Raw genomic sequence first — 18,224 nt, 5'->3', positions numbered from 1 at the left:
TGGAAACATGTTTTAAATTTTCCTTCCATTCTTTTATGTAATTGGAGGCAAGTAACTCAGTTTACTGTTCAGCTCCCTGTCACTGTTGCTCATGCAGTCTTTAGCCTTGGCTCATGAAAGACAGTGAAGAACAAGCAGTGTACTGTGGCAAATGCCATCTGCATTTTGTCCAGTTGGCTTCACTTACTCATGGCCACAGGAAATACAAAAGTTACAACACTAGAATTTCTAAGATGATTACTGCACTCAATGCTCATGATACTGCATGGAGTCCTCTGAGCACTCTAGTATTCAAGCACCCTGCTCTTTACCTCACCCCATTTTTACTTGTTATTTCTAGGAGTTTCTTTGCTCCTTCTTTCCTTCTTCCTTCCTCTTCTGCCCGTAAAAGAAATAGGTTGATTTTTGCCTCTTGCCTCCTTTTCTTGAAGGAGTCACTCTCAAAAGAGAAGCTGAGGAAATAAAGCAAGCTAAGAGTTTTAGCTGCAGAGGTGGTCAGTAAGTCTTATGCTTATTCTTATCTTCTCCAACAATGGGACAGCTGTAGTCTTTTCTATTTTTCTGCAAAGCATTGGATACGGGCCTGTTCTTCTTCTTTGTTTTCCTTTCTAGAATGGTAGATTATTGCCTCCCTCAAGTACAGTCCTTCTTAAGGCAATAGATGGAAGGTGGTTGTCACCAGTCTCTGAGCAGGCCTTCGCCTTGGAGCAGAGAGCTTGATTTACACACCAAGCGCTCTGCAAAAATAAGAAGGGAGCATCCATCATACGTAGCAGCTTGCATTTGAAACCAGTGGGCTGTTGCATTTCACAGCCATTTGAGCGTTTACAGAGCATGTGGCTTTGCTCATGGGGATAATGGATTGCACTTGCAGAGAGAAGGTTCCCATGATTTGAAAATGTGGGTGGGCAGGACTGCTTCCTCAGTGAGGCTATTCACAGACATACCTTGCTGTCTTTTTCTGTCGTTGAAAATCAGGGCCTCTGTGCTCTCTAGTGATGTTGCAAAAGATGCTGAAGCATTAAAAATAATCGGCATTACTGATCACCTTTTGCTTCCTAGAGTTTCTCTTAGGGATAAATCATGCTCTGTATCAGAAAAACATTGCTTCCTATCTGGGAGTGCTGTCCAGCCACTACATTTTTAGACTATTCTGTTAGTTCAGATTTCTGGGACTGGAAGAAGGCAGTCACTCGCTAAGGACTTCTTTTGAAGTTAAGACTTCTGACAGGAGCTGTGTATCTTTTTCCTGCTGTTTCTGCATACCCAGGGTCGCAGTGCAGGAGTGAAGAATGGAGATGATGGAAGTTGCTTTTGTCCTTTCTCTGTCAGATCCAATGCAGTGAATTAACTCTTTGCTGTAGTTTTCCCAGCTTTGTGTTTTTTCCCCTCAGAGTACAGATCAGGGTTGTGTCCAGCTCTGGACTGCTTTGACATGAGAGAGAAAGTTGCAGTTTTACTAATTCTACATAGTGTCTTCTGGGATTGATGGCTAACAAGGAAAAAAGCTACAAGCAGCTCTGATCTGGGAATACCAGCTAAGCAGCAGCTGCCATTTTGGAGGCCTCAGCAAAACTTCCTGGAGAAAGTCCTTTAATCCTGCTTAAACCCTGTACAAATGGCAGTATTATTGTCTAGCAGGGATTTGGACAGCTGAAATCACAGATGGAGAAACTGAGGTCAGGTGTACTGTGGCTTACCCAAATTGCATGCAGCCTAAGCTGAGATGAAAACTTGAGTTTGCTGGCCCTTGTGTTCTGGAACATGCTGACTCCCAAATCAGAGATCGTGTCCATGTAGCACATCTCAGCAGCACCAAACTTCGATAATAGAAACTGTTAGTAAAAGCAAAGCAAGCAGGTTTATAAGCCTGGACTGGAGCACTACACCAAGGCCACCCTCAGCATCCCACTTGTTGCAGTCAACTGGCAGCTGTAAGATGCTTCTTCAGTTTGTTTTGGCAGGTATCTCAGGTCTTCACAGCACTTAAATAACACGTCTTATCTCTAATAGAGCCAGTTCTCACACTGACCAGCCAGTTCCTATTCTTCTACACTTTTCTTTTGATATTTGGTTCTCTGAGAATTGAAGCGCTCATCTAATCTGGTTGGTGCTGACAGAGGCTGTTACTTCACCCCTTGAGTTGGCCAGGAGCTAATTCCATAGATAAAGTCTGACCAACCCTTCTTGTTGGCTGATGCATTTCTGATTCCTTAAACCTTGCAGTTCTTTTCTTACTGGTTACAGAGAAGCATCTGTTTCTTTGTAGGTTTTTCACTTTTGGTCTTTCCTTTCTACTTTGGCTGCTGGACTATTGAAATTCATCTTTTTTCTTCACTTATTGATTGATGAACACTCAACTTGAAGTCTGTAGCAGGCTAATTAATCCTAACAGGGATTAGTTGAGACTTCTGGGGGCTTGAAGATTCTCGGTGTCTCAAACAGTGGGATATCTGTGATCTTCCAAGCTAATGGCAAAAACTCCAGAATACGATAGAACAGTAACAAAATGTCATCTTTAGAGCCTTGAGTAGATCTGCCGATTTGGTGTTGGTCAAGGTCTTGATCCCTAGTCAAGAATCAGCATCTAGGAGGCAGCATCAGGGTTCTTTGTACCCAGTCTGAGAAGAACACCCGATCTGAATATGCTCAGAAGTCCAAACTCTTCCCATTTTTCTGGTTGGAGTGAGAGTGCTGGAGAGACATCCTTCCCTACCTTGATTTTGAACAGGTTCTGTGCTGGCGTTGGATCCCCTGACAACCGATCTGCTGGCATTCCTGGTGGGGCTGTTGGGAGCTGTTAGCCGCACAGGGGTTTCCTAAGCCCCAGTGCTGGAAGTCCTGCCAGTCCTCCCTCACTCTCTCTTTCTTCTGTTGGCCAGAATGGAGTAGCTCAGTCCTGTCTCCTCCTTCTTGTTCCCAGGAATGACCCACGAAGAAATTGTTCAGGAATCTAAGAAGTACTGGCAACAGATGGAGGCACATGCCAGCAAACCAACCAACAGCATGGTAAGGTGCATCTCAGGCTTGCAGCCTGGTTTTGCTCCTAACTGTTCCAGCACTTTTTCCTCTCTTTTCTTCCCACTGTTATGCCTTGTGCCTAGCAGGTCCCAGGAAACCAGGCTGGCCACAGAGGAGGACAGCTGTGAGCTTTCTGTCTTGCAGTGCTTGTGATGGTCTTTGCAACTTGTTTATCAGCACTGTATCTGCTCAGTTCAGTGGTGGAAAAAAGCCTTCAGAGCACAGAGGGCAACACAAAGAGAATGGTGTTTCTTGTGACGTCTTGCTAGTAAAACTGAGAGACTTTGGGGGTCCTGTCCACACAGAGTGGGGATCAAAGAGGTCCTGCTGCCCTTTAGTGGCCAAGGGATGATATGGCAATTGAAAAGGACTGTAAGAAATGACTTGTGATCCATGGGGCTACTCATAACACAGGAGTTTGTAGAACTTGTGGCTGAGGTGCTGCTGAGGCTGGTCAGAGACATTGGTGGCACCTTGACAGGGGGACAGTGTGAGCTTTGTCTCTGCTTTGTTTCACCGGTCTCTGAATATGAGAAAAGGTGTCTTTGGCTGCACTTGAAGCACTGCCAAGAGATTTCTCTGGAGAGGCATGTTTCAAGCAAAGAACACCTCTTTGTTTACTTTATTCCAGATCACTGGCTATGGGTGGTGCCACCTCATCCTTTCATTCCTCCAAGGAGGTGTTCTGTAGCACAGAAACTGAGCTCACCTAGTGAGGTTGATTCCTAGCCCCAAGATTGAACTAAAGCAGTCTTCTGCCATTAGAACAGTGATTTTCTGTTCCTTAGTTACTTTCAAAAGATAAATGTGATGAGATGAGAAATGTCGTGCCTCCTAGCAAGCTCACAGGAGGGGCAGGAGCAGTCTTCTCCCCTGCAAAATGCTGGAGAATTTATTGTGAATCCATTTCATTCCCACCTGACAGCTTTCTTCCCCTTGTGGAGGCCTAAACCCACCACTGCTTGGCCTGTGCCTTACTGCCAGGGCAAGGGTGATTCACCTCTGTTTGGGAAGTCCCACCACGAGTCTCCTTGTACCAATGAATACAGCTTCTGAGCACCCTGGAAGAAGATGTTGTATAGGACAGAGGTCTGAGTCATTCCCATGGTGTATGGCAGCTTTTTTTTGGCTGGGTCACGAGCCATCAGAAATATTCTGAGTGCCGTAGGGTGCTGATGCTGGGAAAAGCAACGGTGATCGGCACGGGTTAGCCCACTGGGAAAGACTCAGGTGACTTGCAGTGCTGTTGTCAGTGTGCTGTATGCCCAGCTATCTACTGGTTATGCTGCATGAGATGGAGTCATCTTTGAGGAATTGCTCAGTAACATACTTGTGTATTCTGCTGTCGTGGTCTGAAATGACAGGGGAGAGGGTGCTGACTGAGGAATGGGAAGCAGCAGTCAAGAGTAACCAAGGTCACTAGTTCCCAAAGCTGTTTGGCTTGCCTAAGTAACTTGTTCTAACCTGTCAGGAAAGTGTATGTTTGGTCCTGAAGGTATGAGATAAGTTCTTACCATCTGTATTATGTGAGAGGTGAAAAATCTGGATGGTTCCATCAGACAGAGCTGCCTATGCTCTCTTTCTAGCCTGGCACGAAGGCAGAGACAGATACCTGCATCTCCACAGGGGAGGAAACTTAAGTATGAATCCGCAGCAGTTTGTGACAGTAGTTGGGTTTATCTCAGCAGACCCTGCCCCATGGAGAATGAAGTCTAGTGACCGGTTCTGTCCTGCCTGCAATGGAGCTGCCAGTGTTTTCCGGAAAGCTCTGTCTCGTCATTCTCTGTGTAATGCTGGGGGAAAACAAGATCGATGGACAGCTGTATTTTTGAAGCCTTGCAGCATCAAGTTCACCTTTCACTGGAGGTGTTGCTGTTAGAAGGATCAGTTGTATGCATGGCACGGTCAGAGCATGTCCACTGAAGCATGTGAGCTCTAGATGCTGAGTAAGGGTTTCATTTCTGGCTGCTAGGACTTGCAGGGGCAGAGGCTGAGAAAAAAAAGTGCCAGTTACAACAGCCATCAGGGGATGGGCAAAGAGCTATATTTTCTGGGTCCTATGGGCAGTGTTTCATACTGATGGTTAATACAAAGTCTGGTTGCACCCCACACATGCCTGGGGCAGAGCTGGATTTACCCTGAGCCCTTCCAGGATTTCAGTTTGTTCAGAGGCGAAGCAGCAGCCTTGTTGGTACGGTCAGAATGTGCTTACTAGTGGCACCATCAGTTATCTGCAGGACTTGGCAGCCTATCACTGGACAGGGAGACAAGTCAAGTCAGTCAGACATCTCTGTTTGCAGTAGCAGACCATGGCTTGGGCATCAGCACATATTCAGGCAGAGGACTCTGCTCTGGGATGAGACACAGGCTTGCTGCTGAAGACCGTGGCGGCAGGAATAATGTATCTGTTGAGAGAGGTTTACTTTTGCTATTATGTTCCCCAGTTCAAGCAGACTGAAGTGACTCAGAGTTATCCCAGCGACCTTCCAGCTTTTGAAGTTGGTCTCCTGGCAAAGACAACTGCCCAGGATTGCTGTAAAAGCAGACATCATCTTCCCATCATCCACTGTGATCCATGCTTGCCCTGGTGCCCTCTGGTCAGCAGAAGCAAAGTTCTTCCCAGGGATTTTGCAGCAGTTTTGACACAGCAGCTGAGGGTGTTCCAGTTGTGGAAGAGACAGGCAGCATATGGGCACCTGGCAGCCGTGATGACACAGAAGATTTAGTAAGAAATGGCAGATGATGATATACTTGTTGCTAAACACTTGCCAGGAGCTCATAGGTAGGCTGCAATGGGAATAGCCCTGTGGCTGCTGATGGAGGAGGCTGTCATTCATCAGGAGAGGCGGTTGTAGGTAGTTGGGCGTCCTCAACTCCCAGCACACCTCAGGAACCGAGGGGTTTAAGCCTTCATTTTATTCTGTTTCTTGAGGGCTGTTTTGTTTCACCCCACTGGCCAGCTGCAGATCCGCCACACAAACCAGCCCCAGAGTTAGCAGCTTCAGCAGGAAGAGGAAGGGATCATCCCTGCCTGTCACAAGGGATACTTGTGCCTAAATACAGCTCGCTCAGGTGACTGAGCAACCCAGGCTGCTCTGTTGTACCCCAAGGGCACGCAGATCCTCCAGAGAACGTTTTAGTATGACTGAAAGGGCTTCCTGTAGCTGGGAGACACGCATGGTAGTGCTGGGCCTTTGATTTTAGCAAATCCTCAAGTGGAGAGCTGTTGTGCCAAAGACTTGTATTTATTTGGTTGCCATGGTGCATAGCTAACACTATATTGTCTGGCTTTAGAACAAGGCGTGGTGCCACAGCCGGAGGCACTTTTGCCTGGCTTGGTCTGCTACAGCCTCATGTGATACTCATTTCCACACTGCTGGTTATCAGCAGCCTGCCAGGTATGTGTCTTGTCTTTACAAATACAGTCATGTAGAGGCAACAGCAGCAGCTTTGATTTTTGTTTCACTCCTAAACCCCTGGGAGCATACATGCCCGCCAGATTATTGACCAGCAGTTGGCAAGACTCTCATGAAGAAATGCATGAAAAAGCAGCCTAGAGCACCAGGATCACCTGAGAAACATGTTCTCTTCCTCTTCCATCTGCTGTGACTTCTGGAGCCACTCAGTTTTCCTTTAGGCTGGGTCAGTAGATTTGAGCTGAGCTTTCTGGCTGTGCTACGGAATCTGCTGCCTGGTAGATCTTATGGCAGGTAGCATTGGGCTGATAAAAGCCTGTATTCCAACAGTGCTGTTCTGTTATTTTGGCCCCATAGGTGTGTTGGGTCAGTGGCAAGCTGTGATTTTCTTTGAACATTTGAATCTTTGAGTGGAGATTAAAACTACCGTTGAATTGCCACATCTGAGAGCGGGACACCTTGCTGCCTTCTGTGATATCCCAGACCTCAACCCCGTTCATCCTGCCAGCTGGCCACTTTAATGTGTTCTTTGTGGTCACCAGCATCAGTGAAGGCCAACAGATGAACAAGCCACGTGGCAGATGCCACCAGAAAGGCCACCTTGCAGGCAAGCAGGCCAGAATCAACGCTGCTTTGTGAGAGAGATGGTGGCTCTCCAGAAGTCCTTCTGCAGTGAGTGCCTTTTGCAGTCAGCACATGCAAAGATCAGCTCTCTGGATAGCTTTTCAGAGCCGGAGGGCCGCTGTCTGCCACATCTGCTTTGAAAGACTGGGTCTGGAGGATGCAGAGTGGCAATCGGGAGCTTATGTAGCATTTCCTGGGAGATGCTTTGAATCTGCACCACCCTGCATTTGCTGTTTTCCTTGTGCCCGGTGATGCTTGCAGGATCCACACTACTGCTGTTGCTGGCAGAAGCCAGTTCCTCTGGGACACTGCTTGCCTGTCTGTTTTGTATGAGATGCTCAGGGTTAGAAGTGAAGGCATGGCAGCTGCAGGGGCTGCTTGTGTGGTTAGCAGCTAATGAGCTGCTTGCTGATGTGTCACCTTTGTGCTTCGTGGTTGGTTCGATCACCAGGATGTTCCATGACCAGGATGTTCTGTGACCAAACCTTGCAGTCAGGTTTGGTCTTTAGTTTGGAAATGAACAGGAGACGGTAGCACTGTGTCTGCCAGTGATGGTATAAAATCTAACTGACTCTTCAGAGATGTGCTGAGATAATGCAAGGCAGTGGTGATACGGGACTTGCTTAGCTTGTTAGGTTTTTTTCCTGCTCAATCTGTTGGTCATAATCCCAAAGCATCCACTTGTGATGATGACAGGTAGAAGGCCAGTTAAGCTAAGTGGCTGAGAGGATAAGAAGTGTGGGTGTTTATGGTTGTAACTCTGTCCAGAGATTGTAATTAACTGAAACCCATAGCAAAGGAACTGTGAGGGATGGAAACCTGCCCAAAAACGGCTTTGAAAAGTATTAACAAGAGGACCCCGGTCTGGTTTTGGTGTTTCAAATGCTCGGTGTAACACGAGCCTCTTGGTCCAAAAGCAGCTCCTGCCTGGTGTCACAGCCTGGCTTCCTCCCCAGGGGCTCCTCAAGCTGTGCGACAGAGCTCTTGCTGTGCATAGCAAGGAGGATGTGGGTTGCCCTCCCTGTAGGGAAGCAGGGATTAAGCACTGGGGCAGGTCTTGCGGAGCTTGTGTGTACATGGAGATATGCTGCAGGGGTTTGGCAGCCAGGCCTGGTCAGTGCTGGAAGTTGCCAGTCTGGCTGTGCTCTCGGCCAGAAGTCAAAATGCAGGAAATCATGCTGAAGCAAGCGCTAGTTTTGCTCTTGTCTGGTATCTCAATGGGCCACCAGCTAACTCTGGTGAAGGAGAGCTGGGCTGTCTCCATTCTAATCAACTAGTCGCTGGCACACAGGTGCTCCGAGAGCTGCCACTGTGGCATTTAAGGGGGTGTGTTTTGGCTCTGTTTGCCTGAGGTTCTGGTTCTCTTCCCCAGGCTTCTCCCCGGGCTCCCACATCGAGCACATTTGACCTCCAGATGAAATTTGTCTGTGGCCAGTGCTGGAGGAACGGACAGCTGGTGGAGCCAGATAAAGACCTCAAGTACTGCAGTGCCAAAGCCCGCCACTGGTGAGCAATGCAACCTCCTCTTTCCCCCACCCCTCCTGAAGGGCAGGAATTTCTCCACTTACATTCTCCAAGGCTTCATTTGGCATTGTTGGGAGAGGTTGTAAGGCTTCCTAGCAGCCTCTTTGTCCTCTGGGTGTTTTATTGTGTTACAGGCAGCTGTTTTCCAGTTTCCAGCTCTCTTCATTACTGCTTGTACCTGCTGCCAGCATCGTGTGTGGTGCATCTCAGCCAGACTCTTAATCTTAGTGCTTGCAGTCCAGCTCCTGCAATTCCCTTTCCTCCAGCTGCTATCATTCCTCCTTAGCAAGGTCACTAAAATAGTTCTGCTCTGTGCTTGTTTATACTCTGTGCTGTTTGAAGATGTCTGTCATGTCACTATTAGCAATTATTCCAGGTGTTGTACTTCTTTTTAAATTAGTTTCCTTTGCCCTTTCATTGCTTTTGTTGCTCTTCTCTGATGTAAGTCTGTTTGTACCTCCTGGTTACATAGGACCCGTTGGGTTTGATAGAAGGGAAATGTTGGCTGGATATAGGCCATTGGTCCGTGGAATTGGTGGACCCTCTCACCCAGGCAACTTGGCAGCATAGGATGGAAAGGTTTATAGGACATTGGTTCCCAAAACACAAGCCACATAGGTACAGTTCAGCATCCTATTGCAAATGTTAAAGCCTGGAAAAGACACAGAGGCAGGAATTGCTGGAGGAAATGAGGAGAGGATTACTTCCTGAAATGGGAAGATAAAACATCTGTGCAGCTGCTGAACAGAGCTGGGGCTTTTGCCCAGGGTATCTCCTCGTGATCAGTTACTGATGCTGCCCAAGAATTAGCACTTAATGTTCATAAGGCAGTGCTTGTAATGACTTGTAATTCTGCTGTACCTTTCAAGCAGAAAATATTCCCAACTGTTTTCCATGGGTCTTGTTGCACAAGAACTGGCTGTGTCAAAGGGTGGAACGCAGCTGTTTAGTAATCCATGGTGATGCCACGCAAGACGTGGGGGAAACTCTTCTGGCTTTACAAAAATATCTATGCCAGAAAACATGTAAGAAGTGGAGGGAGAAATCGTCCTTAACACCCTTCTGAGCCCTCTGCCAATGATGTGGATATCTAGGAGCAGGTAGATAGCAGCAGGGACAAGCTGAACTGGGGGGTCAGGTCATCTCTCCATATTCAGGAGATCTCTGAGGAAAACAAAGCTTTGTTTTGCTCTTCTTTTTACCTCAACTGATTTATTCTCTCTTCCTTAGTTGGACAAAGGAACGTCGAGTTCTGCTGGTGATGTCCAAAGCGAAGAAGAAGTGGGTGTCTGTCCGACCACTGCCTTCCATCCGCAACTTCCCACAGCAATATGATGTAAGCCCCATAAATGGCTCAGCCGGGTGCCCCTTTCCTCCCAGCATTGTGCAGTGCTTTGAGGCATGCTCCATTGTAGACCTGTGTGGGAAGCAGGCACGTGATGTTGGCTGAGGTGTGAGAGCAGGACAAACTGAAGGCAGCGAGATCTCAGATGCATCCAGAAAAATGGTGGAGCAGAAAAAGGAGCAGCACTCATTTGAAACACTCAGTTACACACGTATGCAAGTTTCTGTCGCTGTTGTTAATGCAGTCACTGTCTCTAGAACTGGTTGGCACAGGGTTTGGAGATGAGGTTTGAAGCTTCCCTTAGGTCAAGGTTTCTCAGTGTGGGTGAGAGGGGAGATGGAGTACTGGGGGAGAAACCTACCCCTGCCTTTGCTGTGTCTGGGCTGCTGTCTGTTGTGAAATTCACCCAAATAGTGTTTGGAAAGCAAAACCAAGAACTCAGCTAAAAAGCCTCGTGCTATGAGGAAGACAGTAGATAGCCAACCTCTACCCCCAAGTCCAAATATGACAAGCAGTCATTACTCTCACCCTCTCTTTTCCTTTCTCCCTAAAAAGAAGCTTCTCTCTCTGCTGCCCTGTGGGATCCCCTGTAACCGTGTCCAGGTGTGAGGCCATCTGTGAGGCCTTTGGCACTCTGCAGTGGAAGGCCTGTTGCTGGAGGCTGGGAGGGGGCAGCAAGAGATTATTATGGTTGCTGCAGTAGGAGATGAGGCTCCCATGAGTCGAGGGTCACACAACAAAGGCAGGTTGCTATAGATCTATCTTTGCCTGCTTGGAGATGGCTGGAGAATGTGTCACCTTTGGGGCCAGCAGTGTGACCACAAGGAGACACTGTTGGGTCAATCCAGGTTGCTCCCTGCTGTTTCTCCAAAGCCAGATGCATGTGGGAAGGGCACTTAGAGAGAGGCCAGGTGCTGAACTGAGCTGCCTCTGTGTTTACAGGGAAATCTTACCTTTCATGTCATAGGGAGCTTGAGGAAAAGAGGCATGAGTTAATGATACATGATGTGTCCTGTTTTGTGAGCTCTCCTGTGTGCAGTTTAACACCCTTATTGTTATTTTTGAGCCCATTTTCCCCTCCAGCAAGGAACGTTTGTACAGATGCTAAATAATTTTGCTCTCTGTCTTTTAACAGTTATGTATCCATGCACAAAATGGCAGGAAATGCCAGTATGTGGGCAACTGCTCCTTCGCCCATAGTCCTGAGGAGAGAGACATGTGGACCTTCATGAAGGAAAATAAAAGTGAGTGTGGGAAATGTGGGCTGTGGATGCAGGGGCTGTTCAGACTTATTCCTGACAAGCTGTTGCCCTGGCAGTTCCCCAGGAGAGCTTCAGCGGCACTGATATCAGCTGGGCTCCACGCAGCTCTGTGCCCATGGGAGCAGAGTAGGGCTCACAGAGGGACTGTCAGTTCTCTGTCATCCGTTGTTTTATTCAGACCAACAGAAGCTGGGGTTGATTCTTTGCAGTGCCCAGTTTTTCAGGTGCTTACCTTGCTCTGGTGGGAGCTGCTGGAAAGCTGGAAGGATTTCAGGTTGTTCAGTCTTTGTGCATGGATGGAGGGTCTTTCTCTGCTGTGCCAAATGCTGTTGTTTGTTGCAAGTTCAAGTGCTTTTGTTACTGGGCCTTTTTAAAGCACATCAGAGCAGTGTGGTTGCGTTTGTTCAAGCATGAAGGTGAATCTTCAAACAACAGCATTGTTTCAGTTTGGAGGAATTTGCATTAATTATTCCCCATTACCTTCAGTTCTTCAACTACCCATTTAACGAGGAGTAAATCAGTAACGCGTTGCATTTAGAACGTCACACTGCTATCTGCAAACTCTGATTTTTCCATGGCCTGTCTCACAAATTGATCTCAAAAAGGCAGATGTGCAGTCAAATCTTCCAGCCAAAATTTCTCAGCAGCGTCCCAAATGGGTTTTAAACCAAAAGCATCAGGACACATTGATTGCACTCCTCTGGGAAGGGCTTGAGCTCTGGGGCAGGCTATCATTAGGTCTTCCTCCCTTCCCTAGTGCTTCCTGTGGCCAGTTTGCTTATGGGCTCTCTTCCTCCTTGAGCACTGAGAAAAAGGTGTAGGCTTAGAGGAAAGCGATGGATCCAAACCCAGTCCCTGCCTTTGCTGTGGCTGCAGTAAGATGCTTGCTGGGGTCAAGCAGAATCAAGCCTGATGGGGAATCACCTCATGGGGTGAAGTCCATGGGGATCTTGAGGCACCTTCTGTCCTTCCTGAATACTTTGTGTACCTGCTGCCATGGGTGCCCTTTGACTCGTAGAAGACAGCTCCTCATGCCGGCCTGGGGAGCTGTAAATTTAGCTCTTCTGCCCACAGTTCTCATCTGGGGAGGTGACACTGGGCCTGCCAAGCACTGCCTTGGGTTCTGATAGCAGGAGCTGCTGCACTGGCGAGGGGAGGGAAGGGCTGCCCCACCGTTCATCCTTTTCTTGTAGTTTGTGCACTGTGCGGGAGGTTATCTGAGTGACTTCACGGGTCGCCTTTGTGCAGTACTAGATATGCAGCAGACCTATGACATGTGGCTAAAGAAACACAATCCTGGGAAGCCTGGAGAGGGAACACCACTCACTTCGCGAGAAGGGGAGAAACAGATCCAGATGCCCACTGACTATGCTGACATCATGGTAAACAGCTAATCTCTTGTCCTTCGTCCTTCTCCTTCAGTGCTCCAGGTATAAGCCAGCAGGGGCTGAACTGCTCTTCTGGGAAAGAGCCCGTGCTGATGTAGGTTAAATGGACAGCTTAGAGCAGCACAGATGAGGTGGGAGGGGATTTACCTGGGGCAACAAGGCTTTGCAACAGCTTTTCTGTTAATCCTCAAGTGAGTAGGTGTCTGCCTTGAGTTCTCTTTTGCCCGGGCTCAGCCTCTCCCCAGGATTTTTGCTCCTGGGGAAGCTGGGAAAGCCATGGCTGGCCTGTGGGAAAAGAAGTGCCACTGGCCAGCATCCCCCCTGTGGCGCAGGGGTAGAAGTGCCACTTCGCTACACAGAGGGCTCGAAACCCAGGAGTTGGACTCGATGATCTCTAAGGTCCCTTCCAACTCGCACGATACTATGATACTATGATACTATGATACTATGAAGTGGAAGCTTGGGGATGAGCTGTGTCCAGAGCACAGAGACCTGAGAAAATCAGGGGCGGATGTGTCTCCTTAGCCCAGGAATGGTGGCTGGGGGAATAGTTTGTGCTCTTGAGGGGTCTTGTGCTGCCTGAGTTCCTCGCAGTCAGCTTGAGCTGTGGGTAGACTCAGAGCATCTCTTCTGCTCGCCTTCAGCAGCAGCTTGATACCCAGGAAATGGTGTGTCAGGGAAGTGTGCGAGGTCTTAGAGGGAGGCGAGGAACTAGGATGCTCTGGAGGGAGATGGGGAGAAGCTATGCCAGCGTGAGAAAGGCGGTTGAGTGTGAATATTGATGCACTGACTGGCCTTTTGCCCTTTCTGCACCAATTAGATGGGCTACCACTGCTGGCTCTGCGGGAAGAACAGCAACAGCAAGAAGCAATGGCAGCAGCACATCCAGTCAGAGAAGCACAAGGAGAAGGTCTTCACCTCAGACAGTGACTCCAGCTGCTGGAGCTACCGCTTCCCCATGGGCGAGTTCCAGCTCTGTGAAAGGTACCGTGCACACGGCTCTGTTTGATCCCAGAAGTGCTGACTACTCGGTGGTAAAAATACATTTCCAAACACAGCTTCAGAAAAGGAAAGCAAGCTTCAGAAAAGGAAAGCAAGCTTCAGGTCTGCCCTTCGTAGCCATAACGTGCTCAGCTCTCTGTCTGCTAAACAGAGCCTGTTTGGCTCAATTCTTGGGGGAATCCCAGATGCTTTATTAAATTGCTCGAATGTCTCACGCCCTCTGAATCAGCGCCTTGAGGTGCCTTCAGAAGGCTTGTGATGGTTAGAAATGCCATATTGGTCAGAGAGAAAGCCGTGTTTCTTGTGGCTGCTTTAGAATTTTCTGGTATTTCCTCTCTTGGGTGGTGGCTTCTTCTTGTCCCTGCTGGTCCAGCTCTAGCTTACACCATTTCATTCTTTTGACTGAGTCTCCTCATAGGTGCTTCTGTTTCTGCGTCCAGCCTCTCTATTTGCCTTCCTGTGGCTGCACGCAAGTTGTAGGAGAGTCACCTCCCCCTTAGCAGGGAGAGTCTGCAGCCGGTTTTGGTGGGCCCCAGTGGAGTCTGACAGACAGGACAGCTCACAGCCCTGATCTGGTAGGGGATCCCTGCTGACTGTGCTGCTTGTGCTGGCAGGTTCCAGAAGAGCAAGGCCTGCCCCGAAGGAGAAGAATGCCGCTATGCCCACGGCCAGGACGAGCTGACGGAGTGGCTAGACCGGAGGGAGGTGCTGAAACAGAAATTGGCCAAAGCCCGCAAGGACATGCTGCTCTGCCCCCGGGACGACGACTTCGGGAAATACAACTTCCTATTGCGGGATGGTGTATAGTAAGGGCCGGGAGGGGGGGAGGGCCTGTTGGCTGGAGAAATGCTGGGCGGGTTTTCCAAGTGAGGCAGTAGCAGGGCGAGCAAAATCCGTGTCTCGCAAAGAGAACTTTTTCTTTTCTTTCGTTTTAAGATTTTGAGACGATGATTTATTAGTGGTGAATGAAAACGTGAATTTGATTCCTCCTTGGCCAGCGAACGCCATGCTCACCGAGTTTGTGGTCCATCTTCTCTCTCTGGGTTTTTTTCCCCCTAAATTCTCCTTTCTCTCCATCTTTTTTTTGTTCTCGCTGTCCTTCGTTTAAAGGAACGGATCCGGCCTGTACTGGGATGTGAATGAGAATTTCTCCTTATCGTTCCCCTGCCCTTCAATTGGGACTGTGGCTGCAGAGGTCAGGAAGACAGAGCTGAGAGGAAGGGCTGGACATCTGCTGAAAAGGGGACCATGAAGTTCATGTGCTCCTTTTCTCAGTGCTGCAGAGCAAGCCTCGCAACTGGCCTGCTTTCCTGGGAGTTCGGTACCACAAGAATTGGGAATTGAGATGCAAAGAAGAAAAGCTACAAAATGTGGCTTAAAACATGTGGGCTTAAACCCCTACTGGTTACTGTTTTGGCTGACTGTAACCAGGAAGCAAGTTGGCGATGCCTCACTAGGTGTCTTTCTTGAGTATGCAACATGTTTTTGGAGCGGGTGGTTTTGGTTTGTTATTTGTGTGGTCTGACTGGTGCAAGTAAGACTGCAAAGTCATCTAGGAGGTGTAGTGGAGACTGCGACCTGCCATGTACCACTATACTCCACATGGCAGGATCAATCAGGAAGAAAGCTGTAACCAAAAGGAGGCTGTATTTCTCTGTCTGCTTGTGTCCAGGAAGGAGGCAGTGAGGTTCCCTTCTTGCTCTTTAAGTGGCGTGTGTTGGTGGTTACTTAGAGCTGAGCTTTATACTGCACCATCAGATGATGAGTTGATGGTTGGACTAGATGATCTTAGTGGTCTTTGCCCACCTTAATGACTGGGTAGGGATTGAATTAGAAGGACACCATCAGGCAGTGTGGGTGTAACATGGAGGGTCTGGCACTGGTCATGCTTTGCTGATGGGAATTCAGCTGGAAGCACATTTAGATGCACTAAAGGTCCAGTCCAGAATCACTGGACCTCAGCCCACTGATGGTTCTCCATCAGGGCTCAACCCCTGGCCAAGATTTTTGGAGAGGTCTCATTCTGTATGCCAGCCTTGTTCTTTCTGCTGTTCCCATCCTGTAAGCAACAAACATGTCTTATCCTGAGCTTCCCTCTTGTCTCTCCTGCAGTCCAGCTGTGCTCTGCAGTTTTGTTTGCACGGATAGCATCATCCTCTCCAACGCAAAAGCATCTTCTTCCCTGCCTTAGTGATGATGTCTTTTTGTTTTGTATGCAGGCTCCCAGAACAGCAAGCTGAGAGCCCTTGGGGCTGGCAGACAGCACTGTATCCATGGCAAATACAAATTGGCTGTGTTCCACACGGTGCTTTGGCATTGTTGAGTCCTGCTTTACCCTGCCTGCTCCCATATCCATCGGGTCCCCAGCTTTGAGAGAGATGGGACATGGTAATAATAAACAGGAGATGCTGTGGGAACAGCTGGTGCCTCTCTAAACCAGCCTCCAGGTAGCTGCATCAGCAGCACTGAGGTAGTTATGGCCCAGAAGCAGAATGGTCTTGGGTCTGTCTAGTAGTATGATGTGCCCCAAATAAGCCACATGTGCCTCTAAGCTTGCTTCCTCACCTGTTAAAACACAAAGGGGGTCATCATTTCCATGGGAGCTTCTCTTGGCTGCGCAGCACCTTGAGATCTGCCCCAAAAGGGGCCTGGGCTGTAGCGTCTGATGAAACATGAGTGACTTATGATAGATCAAGGAGATGAGGGGAGGGAAGTTTCCAGCTCTGCCCATGTGAGAGGTGAAAGATGAGAGCCGGAAGAATCCGTGCAGATGGAGAAAAAGAATGACCAATGCAATATGAGATATGGCATTTGTTGAGAGCTTAGGTACTGTGTTTTCTCTGCTCTTCGTTGTAGCTGTCCAAATCGTGTCTTCTGCTGGTGCTCCTTGTGCCGGTTGGTTTTAGGAACAGAGAAGGAGAGGGGAAGCAACGGGCACCAGCTCCTGGGTTATCTTGTCCTGTTGGGCTGGGACTGGGAAACGTTGGAATGTGTTTTTATTTTTAATACAAATCTGCATCTCTAGTGTGATTCAAGCGTTCGCTGCGCTGTGATTTCTCATACAGTAACTTGTTTTAGGTTCCAGAGTGGGTCATGGTGCCCTCTCCCTGTCTCTGCACGAGGAGCTGAGCTGCTCGGTGGGGCCGAGATGGGGAGAGGGCAAGTATGTGTGAGGGGGAGGGAGGCCCACGGTCACGGCTGTTGCGTTGAGTATCTCTTTTTGTTTTCCCTGATATGATAACCTGGTCTGTGGTGTTGCAGTACTTTGTCACCAGACTTGTTTTAGTGTGTATATATGTGACCCCTCCCATAAAGCATATATACACAGGTATTAAATATATCGCTCTATATAATATTATATGTGTGTGGTATCAAAGGAATCTTTCTAATGAGGGTAAAGGAAAAAAAGGACTCGGGCCAGGAAACGCAGCATCTCCATTTAAAATATGAAGACTTGTATTTAGGTTAGGGAAAGGGAAATAACAGAGGGAAGGGTTTTGTATAGATAGGTATAAATTCTGAGATGGGGCAGGTTTACCTGGTCATGCTTTTAAAACCCCCTAGGATGTCCTTCCAGTCCCATCTCAGTGAAAGGGTATTATACTGCTAACTAGGGAGTGAAGTTTTCACAACAAGGCTTAGCTTATATTATCTCAAGGGACATTGTAAAAAGGCAGGAAGCCTCACACTCGGCTTCCCGGGCTCACTTCATCGAGTCAAGAGGTTTTTCTTCAGCACGTGATGTACTTTCAATAGAAATGCTTGGTGCAGTTGACCCCGCAGGTAAATTGCAGGGCTGCTTTAGTGGTGCATTCACGAGACCCTCTGATCACTCTTTTATTTGTCCTTCTGAGGGAAGAAGAAAATCTTGCAGCGTGGAACCAAGTCCGAGGGTTATTGCCAATGCTTTGGTTTTATAGCGTTAGAAAATCTCACGTCCTGTAAAATAACCGCGTATGCAGAGTAGAGACTTTGATTTAGATCAGCTTGTTAAATGCTGAAGGACTTGGTGAAAATCTCTTCCCAAATCCTTTGGTAAGGGTCGAGGTTGAAGTGCTGCTGGTGCGGACCTGGCCTTTACAGGGGGAAGGAAGAACAAACTAAATACCCTACTTCGCCTGTATGAAACTGTATGTCAAAACCAAATGGGTTTTAGCAAGTGAAAGGAAAAGACAGCAAGGGGATGCTGCAGTTCTGAGCTGGGTAGTAATGACTTCGAGTCCTTTAATATGTCTTTGTATTAATATAATTTAAGAATACCACGCTTTACTATTAAAAAAGAACTTAGTATCTTTCATAAGGTCTAGTATCAGGATAATAATGTAGATGTTTTAACAACATTTTTGTTTTTGTTCTTAAAACAACGACAACAACAAACTTGCTTCTTTTAGCCTTTGTAATAGAAAATAAAAGTGTGCACTTTAAACCCTCTTCTGATACAGTGTGCGTTTGCATTTTTCCAATAGCCCACAAAGGCTTCTTATGTAGGTTCCAGGTTTCCCTGCTGTACAGAGGGAAGCAAAGAGAGTACCTCTGGCATTGGATCATTTGGGCTTTCTGCCTTCCTTCTGTATAATCTACTGCTCATCTTGCCTGAGTAGAGAATGGCATACGTGTTTACTAACAGATCCTGCAGTTCACC

At 48.0% G+C, this 18,224-nt stretch overlaps 1 protein-coding gene across 13 annotated transcripts in view; it reads left to right on the top strand.

The window, feature by feature from the left end:
• The window catches only part of ZC3H7B (zinc finger CCCH-type containing 7B), a 44,375-nt gene extending 26,357 nt beyond the window's left edge, over window positions 1-18,018 (top strand). For 12 of the 13 annotated variants that reach the window (XM_072332190.1, XM_072332241.1, XM_072332209.1 and 9 more), the window contains exons 17-23: window positions 2,924-3,009; window positions 8,434-8,567; window positions 9,816-9,921; window positions 11,066-11,174; window positions 12,441-12,574; window positions 13,401-13,564; window positions 14,197-18,018. In XM_072332190.1, the coding sequence (XP_072188291.1) occupies window positions 2,924-3,009; window positions 8,434-8,567; window positions 9,816-9,921; window positions 11,066-11,174; window positions 12,441-12,574; window positions 13,401-13,564; window positions 14,197-14,389 (926 nt within the window). In that variant the 3' untranslated portion in view covers window positions 14,390-18,018. Of the gene's footprint in view, window positions 1-2,923; window positions 3,010-8,433; window positions 8,568-9,815; window positions 9,922-11,065; window positions 11,175-12,385; window positions 12,575-13,400; window positions 13,565-14,196 lie in introns of those variants that run through there. The other variant, XM_072332231.1, reaches the window with a different exon arrangement.
• Window positions 18,019-18,224: the final 206 nt, after the last annotated feature.

This window comes from Excalfactoria chinensis, chromosome 1 (genome assembly GCF_039878825.1).
Source record: "Excalfactoria chinensis isolate bCotChi1 chromosome 1, bCotChi1.hap2, whole genome shotgun sequence".
NCBI lineage: Eukaryota > Metazoa > Chordata > Aves > Galliformes > Phasianidae > Excalfactoria > Excalfactoria chinensis.
The sequence above is the reverse complement of the archived record's forward strand: the minus strand, read 5'-3'. Positions and strand labels throughout refer to the sequence as shown.